Here is a 22,182-nt window from a genome sequence, read left to right as displayed (position 1 = left end):
CGATGATGACTATTTCAAACTATGCTCAAATATTCTGACTTCTGAGAGATAGATAGGCCATGAATTGTCATGATCTACAACTTTCTAATATGAATAACAGCGCGCAAGTCAACAATTAAAACGTCAAATAAGGAGTTTGTTAATTATTCGCTACAGTGATTTTAGCTCCGACAAAGTATTTCCACCTCGACGTAGATGTATGGATTTCGAACAACAATCTGCGTGACCTTAAAGACATACAAAAAACACATTGTATGTACGAAAATCATTCAAAGGAAGGATATTGTGATATTTGCTGGCTACTTTCACAATTCTTCATAATTCTTTTATGTGAAAGCAGACATCTCACAATGAATAGATATCTTAAGTAATTACGCCTGTAAGCGTAGAAACTAAGACACGCTTATTAATTAGGCTTGACAGGTGATCGGCTCAAATGAGCTGATTCAGGATTATATCGAGTAGTTCATTGCCGCTTGGAGATATTAAAAAAAAAACGGCCCCTGGTTGTTTTCGCGGAGTAATTAGAAATCGAATTAATTTTACCAGCCGAACCCAAACTTAAGCACCGCAAATCTCAACTGCCATAATTTCTGACAATGACTACAGTGGTGTATTCGTTAACATAGACATGCTCCGCGAGTGTTATCATGAGTAGGATAGCTCACACTCTTACGAAGCGAAGGAATGCGGTGGTCATTTCGCCCGTGATGAAGTAGTAACGACGAGCGAGGGCGCGGAGACGCTGCTTTTTGCGTTTGCGAAAGGTAGACTGACTGTCTGACGTCATAACATGCATGGAGGCGGCTGCAGAATTTGCTTCCAGATCCAATTTCATTCATTCGTTCTATGTCAATGCTTGCTCTTTCTTTTTATTGTGATTTAAATTTATATGTACGTGTTCAAGCACATTGACCTGTTGTAGGGGTGACAAATGGGCGAATTGAACTTTTAATAACGAATGATAACGAGATAAAAAAAGAATTAATATATATATATGGTTGCTCCTTTATGGGCCTCACGACGCTGCAGTCACGAGAGATGCTTCACTGCTGAAGTTCAGTGTTGCCGTATAACAACGTTTTATTCGTATCAGAGTATTTGACTACAGGTGAATGAGCATTGTTAAACACTGTTGTTACCGAAATGTGGCCGCTAGTTTCAGTAGTCGAATCTACCACTTATTGCTCAACAGCCGACCACTACTCAGAGAGCCGCTGCGGCGGGTTGCTTTCGAATGCACCGAAGTAAAGAATAAACTGAGCAGACAAAAATAAACGAGTACCGGGGGCAGCTGAAACATCCGCAAACACAGGCTTCAAGAAGCGCAGTTGCGAGAAACAAAGCGCCGCGGAAGCGTCCATATTTAACATCGGGGGTCCGCTTGAAACGCGCCTGCTGCTGGGCGTCGTCGCGTGGTGAGAAACGCTCGTACAGCCTAGCAATACTGGCTATGCAGAGAGACGTTCTCTGGGCGACGATTTCTCATTACTTGGAGCTCGCAAGAGCGACCAGTAGATCGTGCTGCAACTCTGGCAGTATTCGCTGTCTGTGCAAGCGCGCGAAATTGTGTGCGCAAATGGCCTATCGTCCACGGGACTTGCAATTTTTTTTATGTAATAATTTAATCGTTTACTTTGTAATCGCATACTGCAGCCGAAACTTGTTTTTCTCGATTGATTGATTGATATGTGGGGTTTAACGTCCCAAAACTACTATATGGTTATGAGAGACGCTGTAGTGGAGGGCTCCGGAAATTTCGACCACCCGGGGTTCTTTAACGTGCACCCAAATCTGAGCACACGGGCCTACAACATTTCCGCCTCCATGAAAAATGCAGCCGTCGCAGCCGGGATTCAATCCCACGACCTGAACACGTTTCTGTCGGCGAGACGCTGCAAGCGAGCACCGTGGAAAGTACTGCCAGTATTCTCATGTTGACACGCGGTAAAAATAAATTCACGTGCGCCCCGAAACAACCGTGTGCGTCGTTTTTTCCTTGTGCGACTTTAGCTCGTTTTCTCTTTCGTTGCCTCGGAGTGTATTATCTTGCGTCATTGGAGAGAAACATCACGACTACATATTTCCTCATAACTCGCAGAGCGCGTTCGTGAGGGAACTCGCGAAAAGTTAGGTAAGAAAAAATGCACTGTATCCTCGTCATGCACTGAACATTACCACATTACTGCAAAGGCTTGGCCAGTTCTGTGAGGTGTTGCGAAAGATACATTTACTTCACCCCACTGCCTGCAATAACTAGGCAAAATGCCTTCCTTGTGAGAAGGTTCTTATGGTTTATCCCAAGCCAGCTTCTTACAGCGACTTCCTTTGTTGCCAATGATCTTGGATGTGGCCGTACTAAATAAGCAAGTGTTGGTCCTTCAAAACAAGAAAGTAATAAAAGATGCCTAGCGAGGCTATAAAAAAAAAGACTTTTTGCCAAACATTTCCAAGATTCACATATCTATTCGAATAAAGTGAAGGAGTATTCTGCTTGAACATTCAGACGTTACTACAAATGACGCTAGCTTATCTCGTGTTGCTTTCGCTCTTTTAGATACGCTGTACAACTACGAAATAAGGCACGCAATATGCGAGAACTTTGTAGTACTGGTTGCTTGCCCATTTTCTCGCATGATACTCGAGAGGTGTGGATATTTTCTGTACAACTATATCAGGCCATGTGTGCCAAGAATGATATTGCTGCTTTTTTTTCTGTCAATGGGTATTTAGTGAAACGTCATTTACGTACATAAAGACGTTTACGTACATGTAGAGCAAGTCATTTTATATCGAACACTCACGCATATTAGTGCGTATATCACAGATGCCCAGGAAGATGACTGCTGCTCCAGGCAAGCCTATCTACGTCGCTTACAATTGGACATCACCAAACAGGCGTTTGCTGCAATAAATGATGTTGGAATTTTATTTTTCTCTCTATAGATTTTTATAATTGTTGGTATCCATGACAGCAGCTGTGTAACAAGACTTTTTTGTGTCGCAGGTACAGGAACAACACGGACACAAAGATGCTGCTTCTCAAGTTCACAGATCTAAAGAACAACCCAGTAGCAATGATAAAGTAAGCACTCGCATTTTTAGGGGGGACGATGTTCAATTGTCTTGGGAAGCCGCATATTTTGTATTGCGATATTAAAATTTTGCGGTTATGCTCTAGTGGGTCTCTGCTACATGCGACCAGTAGTTGTTTATGATTACTAGCTTTCCTTATCCGATATGACTTTTTCCCTACTTCACTCGTAGGTATAGAAGGACGCCGTTGTTGCGGCTGAGAGATGGCGCCATGTAAAGATGTCCCTAAATCTTGGGAATTCGACGTCGTTACAGAATACTTGGGATCTAAAAATCAGCCATTCTGTATATAGGGCATGTAAAGATAGGAATGGGAAAATGTAAGGCTCTCACGCGTAACTGCAGTCTATATGTCAAGCAGGAAGCACAGTCGTATTGGGGATTTTGTACACGGTAGATATTCGGGCAGACTATTGCTACGTTAAGCATCAGAAGTCCACGGGAGATGTATGAAAAATGTGGCTGTACACATATACGAGATGTGCTACTGCAGTGAGAATTCACGAAATAAGTTTCATAGCTACGTTTACTCGATCACAGGAAGAATGTGTGTAGAGAATCGACAAAACTGCTGCCGTCTGCTGTCACAGCAACACATTCGTGTCATTTAACATCCGAAAATTCAACCTGGAAGTCACATGGGCTGCATACAAATCTACCCGTTTCTTTCGTGATTTTTGGCGACACTTCTTTGACTACTATGTGTACTTTTTAATGAGGGACACGCCATCTTGGGCTTGAAGGCTCGATTGGGATATTATTGATGCCGCTTTTCAAAGCTTTAAAGCTATGACAAATATGTGACAAGGTATGTTTTCTTTCAGTTGGTTCTCCGTTCACCCAACTAGCATGAACAACAGCAACGTACTTATTAGCGGTGACAACAAGGGATACGCCGAGCTCATGTTCGAATACACAATGAACAGAAATCTTCCCGGGAAGGTACGTTGGAAATATATATAGTGGTGTAATCAACACCTCAGAACTCAAGCATTTTAGTTTCATATTAGACACCCAACGAAATAAATTTAATGGAGCTCAAACTATTGAGCTTCCGTTGAATGCTTTTCTTAAAACCTCAGTCCTGCTTTTCTTACCCATTAAGGATCTTTGGCTAATATTGGTAAAATTAAACTCGGAAGAAACTAAAAAAAGGTGCTAGTTAAAATTGCTTTGAAAATGCAAAAAAAACAAACAAAACTGCGAATACAGAGCAGCCGAGGCAGCGGGGCGGATTCCTCGCAATTTTGACGGAAGCGTAAGACACATTATGAATGCTTGTTTTTTTTCCTTGATTTTCGTGTGCGCCTCATCTGGAGCTCTGTGCTTGTGACATAGTTGTAATTTCGGAATATTAAACAGCGAAGTTTCAGTTACCGCGAGCGTCCGTTTACATACCATGGGCGAAATGAAACGATGCTTGCCGTTTATCTGGCAAATTCACAAACGCTCCAGCACAAGAAATCGCAAGTCTGGTTCAAAAAGATGCTATGTTAGGAGCAAAGTCTAACCTATTATGTTTATAAGGCTATAGGTTTGACAAACCAATGTCTCAAACGTCATACATTTATGTTCGGCAATTTCAAATTCTTTATTCCTGAAACGCGATTGCCCAGTCTACACTTGCACAGAATTCTTGGCTGCAAAAATGGCTCAAATGAGATGTTCTCTGACTTACGCCGTCTGGTGCTATCAATAGGTTCCTTAGCATTCACGTCTAAACAGTTAAATATCGCGTTACAGCCACGTGTTACAAATATTATGTGACGACCACATGATAAAATGTGTCACGCATTTTTCCATGGTTAAACGGCTGTTCGTTGAAAACAAAGCAGGCTGCAGTAATTTTTTGAATCAGTTATCCTTACAAGGTAATCCGATTTTGACGTTATTACAATGCGACCACACCGTCGCGTCGGTATCTTATAAAGTCTTCATTTTCACCTGTGGCAAGAGCCTATTTCAGAATATTCAAGTCGTCAGGACACAGACATTCAGCCTACTACATAAGGGTCATTTCAGGGTTATTCGTTTGGGGATCTATGTAGAGCGATTGACCAGACATTAGACTTTTTTTTTCTTTTTCGGGAGCCTAATGGCAGATTGTTGCTTATGGTTTTCTCACATTTTTGTGAAGCATGCTGCCCACCACAACATCAATTTTGTTTTTTATTGCATTTTTGTAGCAGATATACTTTTTTTTAAGGTGCTTGCGATATCTCTGAACATGTTGGCCAATTTGAGGGATGGCTGGGCGTGAGTATGTTCTCATGTGGGCGCGCACTATGAGCATCAGGTGTTGCGTTGTTCACAGGGTCCATTCATCGCCGCTTTTGCACAGTCCAATGAGGGCGACGTGTCCCCCAACCTACAGGGACCACGGTGCATCGACACGGGTCTTCCGTGTGACTTCGAGACATCTACCTGCAATGGCCGGGTGAGGAGAACAGCTATTTCCTCTTACACCATCTGGAACGCATCATGAATAGTGAAGATTTGGGCATTTGCAACTAATAAGTGGATACCACTTGATATAAAAACACTAAAAAAAGTGGGACACCTATGTGAGTGTATCGAATGAATTATTTTGTGAAGGAACAACTGTGCGAGTAAGCCAACTAGCATCAAAGTCCTGCTAATAATTGCTATGATAGCTAGAGCCAAATAAACACGGTCAAGACGAGGGCAAGGTTATTTACATTGGTCGTACTAAATTGTATTCAACCACTAAATTATGACATACAAGTGTAAATACAAAGTAATTTACGTTGACATGGAGCATGAGGACGCAATTGTCGGAAACGGCGAGAACTCATGTGCGCTGCCCGAATAAATCTGTGTGAACTCTAATCTTGTTACATTACGCTGGCTTCAGCTGCACCCTTTGGCAATTATTTCTAGCAGCCTATAAATCATCATGGCTTGATAGAAATGAAACCACTGTAAACCTGTAATTTCGTGTACCTTACGCAAACGTCAACATGGCCATTAACACTCACTAGTCTCCTCACTTTTCTCAAGAGCTACGAAGAGTTCTTTCAATTACTTCCTTCCGATCTTGTGCTATACCAAGTTGTGAAATGAAAAGAGCATTTCACTACTGCACCAAATACTAGCTGTTGCAGTTGTGGATCGAAAAAAATTGCGTTTACCTTGCGTAAAGAGTAATTTGTGAATAAAAAGCAATCAATCAATCAAAACACTTTTACGTACAAGAAAAGGTCATGACGTTCGTTTACCAGACAATATTGATGATGCGGCATGGAGGTACAGCGTTCGTGACATAAGCGATTTGATACTGATCTGATTAGACAAAAATAATTTATTGATAGCTTATAAACAAACAGGTATCAAATGCTCTTGTGCAAAAATTTTACTCTTAAAAAGAGGCATTTTTATGGGGCTACAGCAAGCAACAAGACCCCGAATCATAAAGCCTTTACTGTATATTTGCGTTCTTCTTCCTTCCTCCCCATGCGTCTTCTTTTCCATTTTCTTCCTTACATAGCACCTAGCAGCACTGTGTTTCTAAAGAAGCTTATGGGAATTCGCACCAAGCCAACCTGAAGTGGAGCGTTGGCTCCAGTGTTACGAAACCCCAATAAAAATGGTAACTGTCAAAACAAGGAGGCAAGTAAAAGAGTCGTATAGCATACAAATGATGTTGGAGCCTAAGTGTACTAAATGTTAGGGTCAGGTAACTGTCAAGAAAAATAATGAATATTAATTGAACGAGTTCGTTGGAAGAGGAGAATGTCTTCTTGTTTCTGTGATAATAATCGTTGTGACACCTGACGGAACCAATCGCAACCACGCGCTTCTTTATGCGTGGCCTCCGCGATCCTATTCAGCAGCATGATGGTGTGCTGCCGAAGTTAATCGCGAAGGTTTTGCAGCGCTAAGCGCACTTCAATTCTTCGAGTGTGCCTAAATTGGTTGAACGAGCTCATTCAATGAGCAGAATGTCTTCTTGGTGGTATGTGCCCTCATGATGACACATACCCACTACATAACAGTCTTTTTCTATGCCCGAATGAGTAAGAATTCACCAAATTTTAGGAGGAGCTGGCACAATTAAATACACCTAAATGCAATGTGAAAGTCACAAAATTTATTTTTAAATGTAGGCAGTAGACGCTACAATCCTTTATTCAACGACGCTGTGGCAGCTGGTGCACACAGGCCATTTTATTGCACAACAAAATAGGCATATAATTCCAAACGTGTTGTGCTTGTGCGTCTTTTTCTGACAATGCCTGATTCTGAAATTATGTTTCAGTGTTGGCTCTCGTTCACTGACATGATGGGCTTGTATTGCATACCATGCATTGCATGCTGATATAAAAAATAGTCTGTCGTACAGCGTGTGTCAACTTCGTAAATAGAAGTAGTTTCGGTGCTTCCTGAGGTATTGGTACCACTGTGTGTTTCGCACACCAGCGTAAACGCAGTGTATAGATACCGGTTGCACTATAGTGTGCAGTACCACCACTCAGTGTCGGTGCTATAAAAAGCCTTCTCACATTCTTTCCTCGTGACACGTAGGAGCTGCAGACAGGCCGCTGAGGCGCTACGTCTCTGGCAATTAAAACACTGATCGCCTTCGAAATTAAAAAAAAACTGTCGATGTGCAGATGCAGCCTTATTTAATTTGATTATGATTTTGTTCTCTCGATTCCAGACTGAAAATTGCATCGCTTTTGGCCCTGGCAAAGACATGTTTGAAAGCACAAAAATTATTGGTGAGCGGCAGCTCCAAAAGGCATTGGTAAGTTGCGGTGACGTAATAATGACGTTTGCAGTGTTTGCTGTCTTTGCAGTGGCAACACTCTATTCGCTTACCGGAAAGATGAGCAGTGTAACGTCCTTAGATTTGCCTAAATTCAGTATTAAGCTCAAGTTCCCTCACATCTTTCGCTAATATGTTTCCGCTGCATTTAATCCTATTTACCACAGAAACTAAACTTTCTCAGCTATATGCCTCAATTTCATGATAATCTGTTAATATGATATTGTGTGACCTGCGGTAATTTCTTTTTTTCGAAAACTAACTTACTTGAATCATAAGACTATTTTCTGTTGATTTTCCTGGCAGACTGCTGTATATTCTAGCCAAGCAGCGCCAATGTTTAAAATAATGAATTAATATCGGTTTTTTCTTATGAGCTAAAAACATGATATTGCTACATGCATGTTGACATTTTGTAAGACGATGCGCGTGTGTGCCTGACGAAGAGGACGAAGAGTAGTCTCGGCTCAGTGTCTGGTCAACTGATGCTGCTGGTTTGAAACATATTTATCCACAACCTTGACGATACGGCGTCCCTTCTCTTTCGTAACATATTTGGTGGAGGTGGAACATTTCTAGTCCTCACCACGAAGCTCCGAAGTGGCCGCACCGTCCAGCTTCCGGCCATGGCTTCCAATAATAACAACCCGCCACTGCCTTCAGCTGGAGTGCCAGCTACTACATACCTTGCGATGTCCCACCCCCATGATACCGGTGCGTTCTCCACCCAGCCTGGCCTTGACGTCGACTACTGGCTCCACATGTACAAGCGCGTTAGCCTATCTCACCGATAGGACCCTACCATGATGCTCACCAACGTAATCTTTTACTTGGATGGCACCCCACGTGTATGGTTCGACGCTCATGAGGCCGAGCTCACCAGCTGGTACATCTTCAAGGAACGACTACGTGACATCTTCGGGGACCCGTCCGGTCGACAAATGGCCGCATGACAAGAACTCGCCACACGTGTACAGTCATCAACCGAGTCGTATGTCTCGTACATACAGGACGTGCTCGCGTTCTGCCGCAAAGTGGAGCAGCCATTGACCAAGAGCGATAAGGTGGGCCACATACTCAAGGGCATCGCGGAAGACGCTTTGAACTTGCTCGTGTACAACAACGTCACGACCGTAGATCTCATAATTAAGGAATGCCGCCGTTTCGAAATGACCGAAAACCGCCGAGTTCTGCCTCAATTTTCGTGGCTTCCAAACACGGCTGTCACGTCAACCTGTACTGATCTCGGTGCCGCACCACCCTTGCACGAGAATGTCACACGCATCGTTCGGCGCGAGCTTGAGACGGTCCGTCCAGCACCGTTTCATGCACTTCCACTCGACCAGGGCACCGTGCAAACACCTCCGGCGGTGTCAGTTATTCAGGCAGTCATGCAGCAAGAAATTGCTAACCTTGGTTTTCCTATCGCTTGCTCCGTCTCCCGACCGTACTACAGACCGATGCCAATAAATGCGCCACGCCATGACCCATACTTTCTGCCATGATCCCGCAATCCGACGGAATGGAGCACAGCAGACGACAAGCCAATCTGCTTCCGCTGTTACCGAGTTGGACATGTCTCCCGCTACTGCCACAACACTCGGACGCTGCTTCCGACGCACCTAACAGCCGCTCGACCACTCGTTCACCATCACCGCAACGCCGTTGATCTCGTTCGCCCCAACCCCGCCGCTATCCATCGCCGACTAACTATGGATCTTCCCGAACGGAAAACTAAATTATGCGGCTCCTGGAGGTAGTGCTGCATCGAGTACGACTGACCCAAATCATCCGTTGACGCTCCCTACTAATAAGAACTTGCTGGAAATGCATGTGGACAGTCTTTCATCGACGAATTTAGTTGACACTGGAGCTCAGGTGTCTATAATAAGTGCTCGTCTCTGTCGCCGCCTCAAAAAAGTACTCACGCCTGCCGCAACACAAGCCGTTCGTGTCGCCGATGGTGAAACTGCGGCCGTCATTGGAATGTGTAACGCTTGTGTTAGCCCTGCCGGCCGCCATGTTCCTGTTTTATTTACCATGCTCGACAATTGCCCTCATGACCTCATCTTCGGGATGGACTTCTTATTGACGTGTTCTGCCTTGATCGACTGTTCCGCCAGCACTGTCTGTTAAGAACTTTCTCTTCTTCCAGATTCTCGGCCCGAGCTGCCGAAAAACATCTGTACCACAGACTTCAGTCGGATACCACCAAAAGCCCTCAAATTCATTGCATTGGCAACAAGTTCACCCGCTGTTGACGGTGATTACGTCGTCACGCCTATTCTTGATGTTCTGGCGTGCGACATCACTGTGCCACACTGCGTCGTAATCATGGCCTCTAACCAAACATGTCTGCCCATTATCAGTTTCGGTTTCACGCGCCAAGTACTACCACAAGGAATTTCAATCGCCCCGCCTCGACCCTTAAAAGACGCCCACGTCACCACTTTTGTGGCAGACGCATGCCCCGATTTTCCATGTCACCCGCAGAATGCCACATCCCTCGATGCCGCCTTGCGCCCCATGATCGACCCGAAACTGAAACCTCAGCAATCCGACGCCCTATTCCGCCTTCTGACTTCCTACCGCGACATATTTGATATCGACAGCAGTCCACTCGGTCAGATTTCCCTCGTGAAGCACCGCATTAATACTTCTGATTCTCCTCTCATTCACTGCCGATCATACCAGGTGTCTGTCACAGAGCGTAAGGTAATTCAAGAAGAAGTCAACAAGATGCTATCTAAAAGAATTATTCAACTCTCCTCGAGCCCTTGGGCATCTTCTGTTGTGCTCGTTAAAAAGAAAGATGACACGTGGCACTACTGCGTTGATTTCCGCCATCTTAATCGAATCACGTTTATCCTTTGCCCCGAATCAATGATGCCCTCGATTGTCTTCACGGCGCGCGATAATTTTCTTCAATTGATCTACATTCTGGCTATTGGCAGATTGTGGTGGACGAGAAAGACCAAGAAAAGACTGCGTTTGTAACTCTCGACGGCCTATACCAATTCAAGGTGATGTTGTTTGGGCTATGCAACGCCCCTGTCACGTTTGAGCGTATGATGGACTCGCTATTACAAGGGTTCAAGTGGTCAACATGCCTGTGCTACCTAGATGATGTCTTCGTATATTCGCGTACATTTGAGACACACCTCCAGCGTTTGTCAGCGATTTTCGACATTTTCCGCACTGCTGACCTTCAACTAAACTCGTCGAAATGTCACTTCGGCCGCCAGCAGATTACGGTTTTGGGCCACCTTGTCGGCGCATCAGGTGAGCAGCCTGGCCTGGAGAAAAATCTTGCCGTCACGAGCTTTCCTGTATCCCAATGTGTCAAGGATGTGTGGAGCTTTGTGGGACTTTGTTCCTATTTTAGAAGGTTCATGAAAAGTTTTGCAACGACCGCTCGACCACTCACCGACCTTCTGAAGAAAACGTGACTTTTACGTGGGTTTACGCTTAAGCTGCCGCTTTTTCTCACCTCAGCACCCTCCTGATGACTCCACCTAATTGGCCCACTTTGACCCGTCCACTCCGACAGTAGTCCGAACCGATGCGAGTGGTCACAGGATTGGAGCCGTCCTAGCCCAACGCCAGTGGGGACACGATCAAGTTATTGCCTACGCTAGCCGCCTTCTCAGAGCTGCCCTGCCAAGCGCCACTATTCAATAACAGAGCGTGAATGTGTTGCTCTTGTTTGGGTAGTGATGAAGTTCCGCCCATATTTATATGGCGCTAATTTCTCTGTAATAACGGACCACCATGCGCTGTGTTGGTTTTCGTTTCGTCACTGAACGATCCTACTGGCCGGTTTGTGCGCTGGGCTCTGTGACCGCAAGAATATACCTGTACAGTCACGTACAATGATTGATTGATATGTGGGGTTTATCGTCCAAAAACCACCTTATAATTATGAGAGACGCCGTAGTGGAGGGCCCCGGAAATTTAGTCCACCTGGGGTTCTTTAACGTGCACCCAAATCTGAGCACACGGGCATACAACATTTCCGCCTCCATCAGAACAGTTTCGTACAAGTCGGGACGCCTACATACGGACGCAGACTACCTCTCCCGCTACCCGGTCGATGAATTGAGCACCATCCCTGACACCGACACCAATACTTGCGCCTTTTCCGTTTCGCAACTGACCCGCATCAGTGACGAGCAACGCCGTGATGAATCTTTGCGTGCTCTAATCGAACATTTTGAATCACCATTTTCCGACAGGTCCCAGCGCTCATTCGTCCTCCTTGATGGTGTCCTATACCACCAGAACTTCTACCCAGATGGACCAGCCCAGCTGCTCGTCATTCTAAAACCCCTCCACTCGGCAGTTCTCCACGAACTCCATGACCTCCCAACTGCCGGTCACCTTGGTGTGTGACGCACTTACGACTGGATTCGCCGACGCTTCTTTTGGCCAGGGCTTTCACGCTGAGTCAGAAGATACGTTGCGGCTTGTGATAGATGTCAGCGCCGCAAAACACCAATGACGCTTCCCGCTGGGCACCTTCAACCACTTGACATTTCGTCAGAACCTTTCTTCTGCGTCGTTGGATTAGACCTTCTGGAACCTTTTCCCTTGTCTTCTTCTGGCAACAGGTGGATAGCTGTGGCCATAGACTATGCCACGCGCCACGCCATCACACGAGCACTTCCAACAAGCTGCGCCGCAGATGTCGCTGACTTCCTCCTCAAGGACGTGATCTTGCAACGTGGAGCTCCACGCCAGCTGCTTACAGGCCGTGGCCGCACTTTTCTATCAAAGGTCATAGCCGATATGCTTTAGTCATGTGAAACGAGGCTCAAGCTTACTACATCGTACCACCCGCAGACAAATGGACTCACAGAGCGTTTGAATTAGACACTTACAGACATGCTGCGAAATATGTTTCATATGTGCACTTCTTACCCGGTTCATTGGTGCTGCTGTGGTCCTCGACCTGTCAAGTAAGCTTGTCGAATGAACTCTCCCGCTACACAAGTCCATATCGAGTCCTTCGTGAGGTTGCTCCTGTGACATACGAAATGCCTCATCGCCTTCAACTGCCCCACAGACCACTGATATCGTACATGTGGCACGCTTGAAGCCTCACCACTTTCCCGCTGATGTTGACATTTTGATGCGCCGAGACGGCGCTTCTGCCGCCGGGGATTATGCTACATGCATGTTGACATTTTGTGGGACTATGCGGGTGTGTGCCGGACGAAGAGGACGAAGAGTGGTCTCGGCTCAGTGTCCGGTCAACCGGTGCTGCTAGTTTGAAATATATTTCATCCACAGCCTCGTCGATACGGCGTCTCTTCTCTTCCGTAACAATATTAAGGCTTCTTGATGTGGAGGGCTTTACATTGATTTTGACCACACGGGGTACGTGTCGAATGTACATTAGATTCACTTACACGGGTGATAAATAGGCCGCCTTAAATATATGTTTATCAGTGCCCGATGTTATGCGAACATACCTAACATTCGTGAGCTCGCAATCAGCATTCAAGCAAAACCTGTGCCGGACTGGTTTATGCTTCGAGCAAAGCGTCATGTGTATGCACATGTCAAAGATTACAATAGTGCTGATGATACGGCAATCCTGGACTTTTTAGAAATGTCGCTGGGCGAATTTCAGGAGGCATCAAAGCTTGAATGCGTTGAACAGATCTGGAAACATTTTAAGGAAATAGTAGGTTACTGTTCAGACAACTTCATACCCACTCGCGTTAAAAAGACAAAACGAAGAAATCCATGGTTAAGTAGGAAAATAAATCACATGAAGCGTAAACTAAAAAGACTGCGCAGAACTCATAGGGCCTCGACCGAAATATCATGTGCTAAAAAAAACTTGAAAGCAGAGATAGCGCAATCCAAGAAACATTTTTTCAGTAACACACTCACTAACTAGGCTAACGAACTCACCACGTAAGTTTTGGCTATTTTTAAGGAAGCGAATGAGGGAATTGATCTTATTGTAGATGGAAAAGAAGTAATCACAGAAAAGTCAGATATAGCCAAAAGACTCAATCAATTTTTTCAATCGGTATTTTCTGTAAGGATCAGGGTGACGACGAGAAAATTGAATCAGGTACTACAGTGACACTTCAGGAAGATGATATAAATATTAACCGAGAAGGTATATTCAATCAACTACTTCTTTTAAATATCAAAACGTCATGTGGACCTGACGGTATATCGAATAAATTTTTGCGACAATTTGCAGAGTGGCTGTCGTACTACCTAGTGATAATTTTCGAGAAATCTTTAAAATGCCACTCGTTACCTCAAGATTGGCGTAGAGCAATTGTCCCAATTTTGAAGGGTGGTGATAGAACGACATTGAACAATTATAGGCCTGTCTCACTCATGTCGGTATGTTGTAAAATATTTGAACATATAGTGGCAAAAAATATTTGGCAATTTTTAGAACAAAATGAATTATTATGCCCCTTTCAGCATGGATTTCGCGGTGGCCTTTCAACAGTCACACAACTGGTTGAAACTATACATGACTTGTGTATAGCTGTAGATGCCTGTATGCAAATCGATGTTATATGTATCGATTTTTCAAAGGCGTTCGACAGAGTTTCACATCGTAAGCTGCTATTCAAGCTTCGCAATGTCGGTATTAGTGAGAATGTTCTCAGTTGGATCAGAGCTTATCTAAGCAATCGACAACAAGCAGTTAGAGTGAGAGATGCTATGTCGGGAAATCGGGAGGTGTATTCGGGAGTGCCTCAAGATTCTGTATTAGGGCCCCTACTCTTTTTTTTTTATACATAGATGATATATTATCAGTTGTCCAACCACCAGTAAAAATTGGGGTAATTGCAGATGACTGCCTAATTGTCTGGTATCATGCAGCGAAGATCAAGTGAATATCAATGAGTGCTTACAAACCCTAAACTTATGGTGTTCTGAATGGGGTATGGAAATTAACATTAAAAATCGACTTACACACACATTACAAAAAAGAAGGGAGTTCTTTCGTTTGCATATAACATTGGTGATAATATGCTGGTGAAAGTCTGTAATTTTAAATACTTGGGTCTAACTATAACAGATAAGTTGAGCTGGCGTCCTCATGTCGATAACATATCTCAATCAGCATGTCAAAAATTGTGCTTCCTACGAAGGAAGTTAGGCCGAGCCACAAAAGATGTCAAGCTGCTTGCCTACAAAACGTATGTGCGTCCGAGATTAGAATACGCTAGCTCTGTGTGGAGCCCGCACCAAAAGGTCTCAAAAAATACATTAGAACGCATTCAGAGAATGTCAGCTAACTTTATCTCCTCCAAATATCGAAGAAAGGATTTTGTTACTGAAATGTTAAAATAATGTAAATTAGAATCGCTAGAATTAAGAAGGCGGAAACAAAGGTTGAAACTTTTTTTTCAGATCCTGCATGCCGGGGTCAAAATAAACAGGGATGATTATTTGAAGCATTCTTACAAAAGGTTTCCAAGAACAACATGCACTGTATTCATACAACGAATACATGCTCGAACAGATATCTTCCGATTTCTCTTTCTTTTCCGATGCTATTAACATGTGGAATGAATTACCGAACAATATGGTGCAAATAAGAACTTTGAGTGATTTTGACGTTGCTCTTGATAGGCATTTTGTTGAGAATGTAGAGTTTGCAGTGTTCATGTATGTGTTTCCTTAGAAATGTTTCATTGGTCATAGAGATCATGTTGTAAATATATTGAGTGAAAAAGCATGTCACTGTGTTTATCATATAATTATGCTATATGTTACAAAGTTCATCTTACGAGTTTTCAAATATTGAATTTTGTGCAACTAAATTCTTCACCCTCCCTGTAACAACCCTCAAGTGAGGGTTAACAGTATGACAAATAAATAAATAAATAAATAAATAAATAAAGGACAGCATGAACGACAGCATACAAGGCGTTAAACATGACACACACAATGCACCCTAATTTTTCTAATCTGGTGCCTTCTCGCTCTTTTTCCCCCCTCTCTCTCTCACACACACACAAACACACACACACGCATACACACACACACACGCACACGCACACACACACACGCGCGCACACACACGCACACGCACACACACGCACATACGCACACACACACAAACACGCACACACACACACACGCACACAAACGCACACGCACACACACACACACACACGCACACGCACACGCACACACGCACACAAACACGCACACACACACACACACACACACACACACACACACACACACACACACACACACACACACACACACACACACACACACACCATTCTTTTTTCACTGAGGCTGTCGCGTACATTGACGATGTGGCCCCGTCGTGGGGTGCCGACTTCCTGGCGCTTCGTTGTGGGGGCGTGCGCAGCACCGGTCAGCGCACCCGCGTTGTACTGTCAGCTATACGCGCTGGTGTCGGACAAAGGGCGTCCGGATTTGATGGCTGCCTGACAGAGCGACGTTTCCCTATTTGTAGGACCTGTTCCACTCGGCCTCACGCAAGCTCTCCGGCAGTGTTGGATTCGCCTACCAAAGGGTGAACATGGGGAAGTATGAAGTCAGCGACAACGAAGCAGATCCGGTAACCGCACTTCCTTTCTTATTCATCTTTTTTTTTGTCTTCAAAGGCGTACACGAAAGAAGAACGAGTGTAAATGCATTGTATTAAAAAAGCGGTTCTCGTGATTATGTACACTGAATATATTTACACGCGTACCGGTAAACAATGCGTTGAAGCTCGCGTCATGTCGTGTTACGCATGCTCACTGGAAGTCATACTCTGAGAGCCCTTAAAGAGCTGCTTCATTTATAGCAAACACAAACTTCTGTACAGCTCAGCCCATTCAACAAGAAGTCAGCACCGGTGGAATGAGCAGTGACGCTTTAACAATTTAAGTATAGCTGCTGCAATTTCTATTAACAAAGCGTGTGTCGAACTCATCATGAAGGGGGGAGAGGGGGTGTATATATTGTTGCACGTATTACGCAAGTGCTGCTAACGTTAAATATTCGCAGATTATAGTAAATACAGAGTATCGCACAATATTTTTATATTACCTATCGGCACCTTTTCCCAATTCAAAAAACGAAAAACGATCGGTTTTTTATTGGATGTGTCTTGCTCGCATGAAAACGTGCATATACTTACTTTCACAGGAACTTCACTGTGGCAGATACGATGTCGTTTTCAGACCCAATCGCGTGCAGTAATCGCTTATAGTCATTTTGTACTGTTCCCTCGCATATTTACACATTGTAAAACGGAGGCACTGCTACGAAAACCCATAAATAGTAGGCAATGCAAGTTGCTTACAAAGAACGGTTTCTGTATCACGTCTCAACGGAACGAAATGCCCTCCTTAAAATTGAATAAGGTCAAGGGCCCACAATCACAAAAATTGTTTTTACGCTAAAAATTACCCAAAAGCCACTGATGATGTGGCACACATCATATATAAGCGAATCCGGCCGACTAATGGGAAAAGGCACTGACGAAAGAAAAGTTTTGTGAATTCGTCCCCAGGCCTACGTATCCTTTGAACAGTGAACATAGTGAGACTTCGAGACATGTCAACCAATAAGCCTTTCAGAATAACCGAACTTCTGAAACAATCCTTTTTATTGCTTTATACCGAATTTCGTTTTCTGCACGTTGCTTCAAAAATAAAATGTCTTAATTATCCTCGCAGATAGCTTCGTTTGAATGTGAAAAAAGAAAGCGAAGTGAAACGATGCGCAGCATAGATGAAGAGAGACAAATGACGCAAGAAAACGAAACGGACTAGCACCTTGTCCGTTTCTGGTAATAATAGAACTCTTGCACTGTTTCTGGTTCTGTGCTCGATACCGTACCCGCGTCATTCAGCAATACCGCATGCACAGTAACGATATAGAACAGTCTTTTGCTATATTTAGATACAGCCTTTGTTACTTCGTATGATTTCACCATTTATCAAGCAAGATTTATCAGGGTACTGTAGTTTTAAAAAAGGTGCGCGTCACACACTCCGAGCGTGAGGTCGCAGCTTATAGTGTCATCTGGATTATGGGTGGTGGCGCTGCAATATAGCGCCTCCATAAGTGTGGTGCACCGAGGGATAATTAACCAGTACTTCAATGTTGTTGCCGAAACATGAAATCTTGCACCTAAGATCTCGGTACGCGCAATCAGCCGCTCATTTTGCTCTTTTAGATCACAACGTGTACGGCAGCGTTGGGTTACAGCTTCGCAGCAGGAACGACTGATGGACCGGGCCAGTTCGACTTCACACAGTGTGAGTTGGGGCTTTCTACGGTTGTCATTGAAGCGTAAAGTTCACGTTTGGTTCGCTTTTGTCGGAAGAGAAAAGAAAGCGTGATTTCAGATAAGCTTCGCATGGTTCAGGTAACACCGACATGAACACAATGCAACCGTCTTGACCAGCTGTTGCTGCTCTCAAGCACTCCCACACCTTTTCCTCTTTAATCAAACAGCAACGCCCTACATTTCGGGTGCTATTCTGGTTTCATATGTGGGGTTTAACGTCCCAAATCACCATATGATTATGAGAGACGCCGTAGTGGAGGGCTCCGGAGATTTCGACCACCCGGGGTTCTTTAACGCGCACCCAAATCTGAGCACACGGGCCTACAGCATTTCCGCCTCCATCGGAAATGCAGCTGCCGCAGCCGGGATTTGAACCCGCGACCTGCGGGTCAGCAGCCGAGTACCTTAGCCACTAGACCACCGCGGCGGGGCTCGGGTGCTATTCAAACAACATAATTGCGTGTGCAACTAGTGGCACTTCGTAATGTGATTTCTGCTTGGAACGGAAGCACAATGTGGCATTTATGTGAGGGGGATTCTTTTACACTGTTGAGAAATCTGTTTTTAGGTTTGCCACAGTTATGCGCCTTAAGATCTAGGAAAACATATAGGCCTAATGAACTCCGATACAGGAATTCGACGCAGAAACATCTATATAGTGCAGCCTACTCACATATTACCGGTCTGGCCGTGTCGTGCCACAAGATGGTTCGCAGACATTGTGCGCCGGCTTACGGGTAAACGACCAATGCTAAAGAGGAGCCATATGTAAAAATGAAATCAAGTATTGTGACCGTGAGGCATGTAAACTAAGAATTTCGTTTTCATCTGTGTAGGTGATGCAAAGCACACACCTCCACCAGGGCTAAACAGAGCACTAGCTACAACGAGTTAATCCTTTCCTACGCTTTCAAGTCTACCGTGCGAAATCTAAATCACTTGTCCACTCTGTGACTGGGCCACACTGCCTCGGTCACCGAGACTATTCACCTGGGAAGCTAGTCTGGCTAGGCTATTTGTTGTGCAATCTTAGCTTGGGTCAGAAAATTCTGGTCTACTTTTTTGGCCCGTACGTTGTTGGAGATAGACTTGGCGAAGCAAACCAGCGAATACCACGTTTCGTCTTAACTATAAATGACGCTTCACCGACGATAAGGTTGCCCAGCTATCTTGTTAGAAACCTCGTGCTCGGTGAACCTGATTGGCCTACGCGCTGCACTTGGTGTGCGAAGAGAAAATGTTCCGCAATTTATGCGCCTGCATCCACAGAGGAGAACATTATGTGGGTCGATTAATTAGTTGATCTGACGGAAACGCATTAGCTTAGCACGGAGTGTGATCACGCTCGTCTGGCATGCGCAGCCAGGTTGGCAACGGTAGCAGCGCTTAGGCTTGCCTTTTGTTTGTTAGGTTTTGCTTTCTCAAGTTTTTCTTTTTTTGTTTTGGGGAAGCTACATGCCGTAACCACTATATGGTAATGAGGCAAGTTTATGTGAGGCGGTCCGGTTCATACCTAACCACATGACCTTCGAGATTAACATGCGCCTATATCTAAGCAGTGGTGTTTCTTTTGCATTTTGCCTGTTTTGAAATGCGTCGGCCTGGAATCGTACCCTCACCGTCGTGCTTAGCCGCGCACAATGCCATAGCTGCCAAAGCACCATGGCAGGCGCGGCACCGTTCTAAACACTAGCACGGGGTACCAATTTTTTTAAAACATTTCTTGAAGCCTAAAGAAGTAACACGTGACCTAAACAAATTACACGTCCTACAAAAGAGCTTCTTACGCGTAATGGAAAACCTTCCTCGCTGGCACACAACAACCGAACTTTTTACCGAGCACAAAATTGTGTGAGTAACTAAATTATATGAGTATCGTCTTTGTCATTCCTTCAAGCGTGAAATCAAGTATAGTCAATTTCTACTTCGTAAGATTGCTCTGCTAGAGCCGCGAAAACATATATGCAGAACAAGAAATACAGATATATGGCATGTTCAAACATACAGAACAGCTTATGGCACGCAAACCCTGGAAAACCAGCTTCCGCGACTGCTCAGTAGCTTCGCAGCTAAAAACGCACCTCTTGAAACATTGACAAATAAAGAGTTGTTATCATTTTTTCTTTCATAATTCCTGTTATCTGTTTGCTTTTTTTGGAGTTTTCATTGGAACGATCCTCAGATTTTGCAGCTTTTACTGCGGGCCCCTGTCATCATGTACACAATGATGATGAAATAAACGTATTATTATTATTATTATTATTATTATTATTATTATTATTATTATTATTATTATTATTATTATTATTATTATTATTATTATTATTATATGCACAGAAACTTAAAGCCCTCGTGAGTATATCGGGCTTTAAGTTTTCAGGTTATTACTCGGCATTTGAATCAGTGCTAACTCTTGTCATGCTGCATGACTAATGTGTTAATGCTGTAAAGTGCAATATGCAATAACACCGAAAGTTGGGCGAGTTGGTGATTGTTCATGATTACAAATAAGCAGCGCACGACGTTGAGAGTGCAGCGGTGTCCCTATCGTCTCTCTTTGTGTAAAACGTCGTGCGCTGCTTATTTGTAATCATGTGCAATATGCAAACCGATGCGAAAATTATCAACAATCGCGAGTAGGACACGTCGTATTTGACTTAATCACGTTCGTTATGATGGCGCGCATAGTTCTCTTACAGAAGTTGAATACTAAACGAGACTGAAGTTCAGAGGTATGGAGTGGCTTGAAGCGATCAGAAGTTTTTCGAGAAAGAACGTCGCTGAAAACAGTGTTTCGGCAAGTTGACTTGTCTTTATCAAGGCATCCGAGTTGCCTTGACGAAGAAAAGTTCACTTGTCAAAACGTTGGCTCCATCTACGTTCTCTGTAATAATTTTTAGAAGCATTTATACATTACTTGTAGGTGGTCAAAATTTCCGGAGCCCTCCGCTACGGTGTCTCTCATAATCATATGGTTGTTTTGGGACGTCAAACCACACAAATCAATCAACCATCACTTGTACTTAAGTTACACTATTAGAAGTAAAGATTCACAAAGTTTCAAACAGCGGCAACAAGAACCTCATGAGCAGAAAGCAACCTATCATTACTTGACATCAATTGAACTATACACGTCAACAGTAAAAGAAACTTAAACTATGTAGCTGAGTCAACTTGAATTCAAAGCGTTCAATAAACTCATTTTCCCAACAGGAGCTTGTCTGCCGTCTTCACCAATTAATCAAGCGACACTGCACTTCTGTCAATCCAGCCAGGCTTGCAGAGAACTGGATTTACACATATGTGCTTATGCAAAATCAATACCTTCTCAAATAATGGGTCCAAATTCTTGTGCTCACCCGTTGCCTTTAGGAAACGCTGAAGAACCTTTGCAGAAGTAGAAATGCTCGGGTTAGCACACCGCAGAGCCGCGCAAAACACGTGTTGCCCGATTGAGCCTTCTTCGACGAATGCCTGGTTGAGATCACTGCGGCTTCCGTTCTCTGCCCGCAACAACTTTTCCTATTTTTCTTTTTCGTAGTTTACAAGCCAACCGAGCGAGATAACTGAGCGCGAACCAGCTTCTAATATCGCTGAGCGAGGGGCGAGAAGTGAATCAACGCTAGTCAAGCACTTTCCGTGCTTCGCCTCATTTAAAATTCAAAAAATAAGGAATAAGAAATGATATATAAACAAAAGAGTTCTTTACAGGGTTATCGATTTTTTTATTTGTAAAAACTTGTGAAAGCCAATAAACAACGAAAATTCACATCATCCTCCTTCCGTTCAACCGGATCTTAGAATGCCCGGCAACCGATACAAGCGTGCATGTTAGTTGAAACCAAAACTAGCGGTGATTTTACGGGGCTTGGCTACAAGGCGTGTTGTTTTAATGTTCGAATTTTATTACATTTTTCTTAAAGGAAAAGAAGGAGCCTCCTTACGCAAGCAAGGCTTAGGGTTGTTTCTAGTGCATCACAAAGCT

At 44.0% G+C, this 22,182-nt stretch overlaps 1 protein-coding gene across 1 annotated transcript in view; it reads left to right on the top strand.

Moving 5' to 3' along the window:
• The window catches only part of CDase (neutral ceramidase), a 147,569-nt gene that overhangs the window by 95,482 nt on the left and 29,905 nt on the right, over nt 1-22,182 (top strand). Inside the window, exons 5-10 of the mRNA XM_075878500.1 lie at nt 3,008-3,085; nt 3,921-4,038; nt 5,411-5,533; nt 7,778-7,864; nt 16,368-16,472; nt 18,084-18,165. Coding sequence (XP_075734615.1) covers nt 3,008-3,085; nt 3,921-4,038; nt 5,411-5,533; nt 7,778-7,864; nt 16,368-16,472; nt 18,084-18,165 — 593 coding nt within the window. The remainder of the gene's footprint in view (nt 1-3,007; nt 3,086-3,920; nt 4,039-5,410; nt 5,534-7,777; nt 7,865-16,367; nt 16,473-18,083; nt 18,166-22,182) is intronic.

This window comes from Rhipicephalus microplus, chromosome X (assembly GCF_043290135.1).
Source record: "Rhipicephalus microplus isolate Deutch F79 chromosome X, USDA_Rmic, whole genome shotgun sequence".
Classification (NCBI taxonomy): Eukaryota; Metazoa; Arthropoda; class Arachnida; order Ixodida; family Ixodidae; genus Rhipicephalus; species Rhipicephalus microplus.
This window is presented reverse-complemented; position numbering and strand designations above follow the sequence as displayed.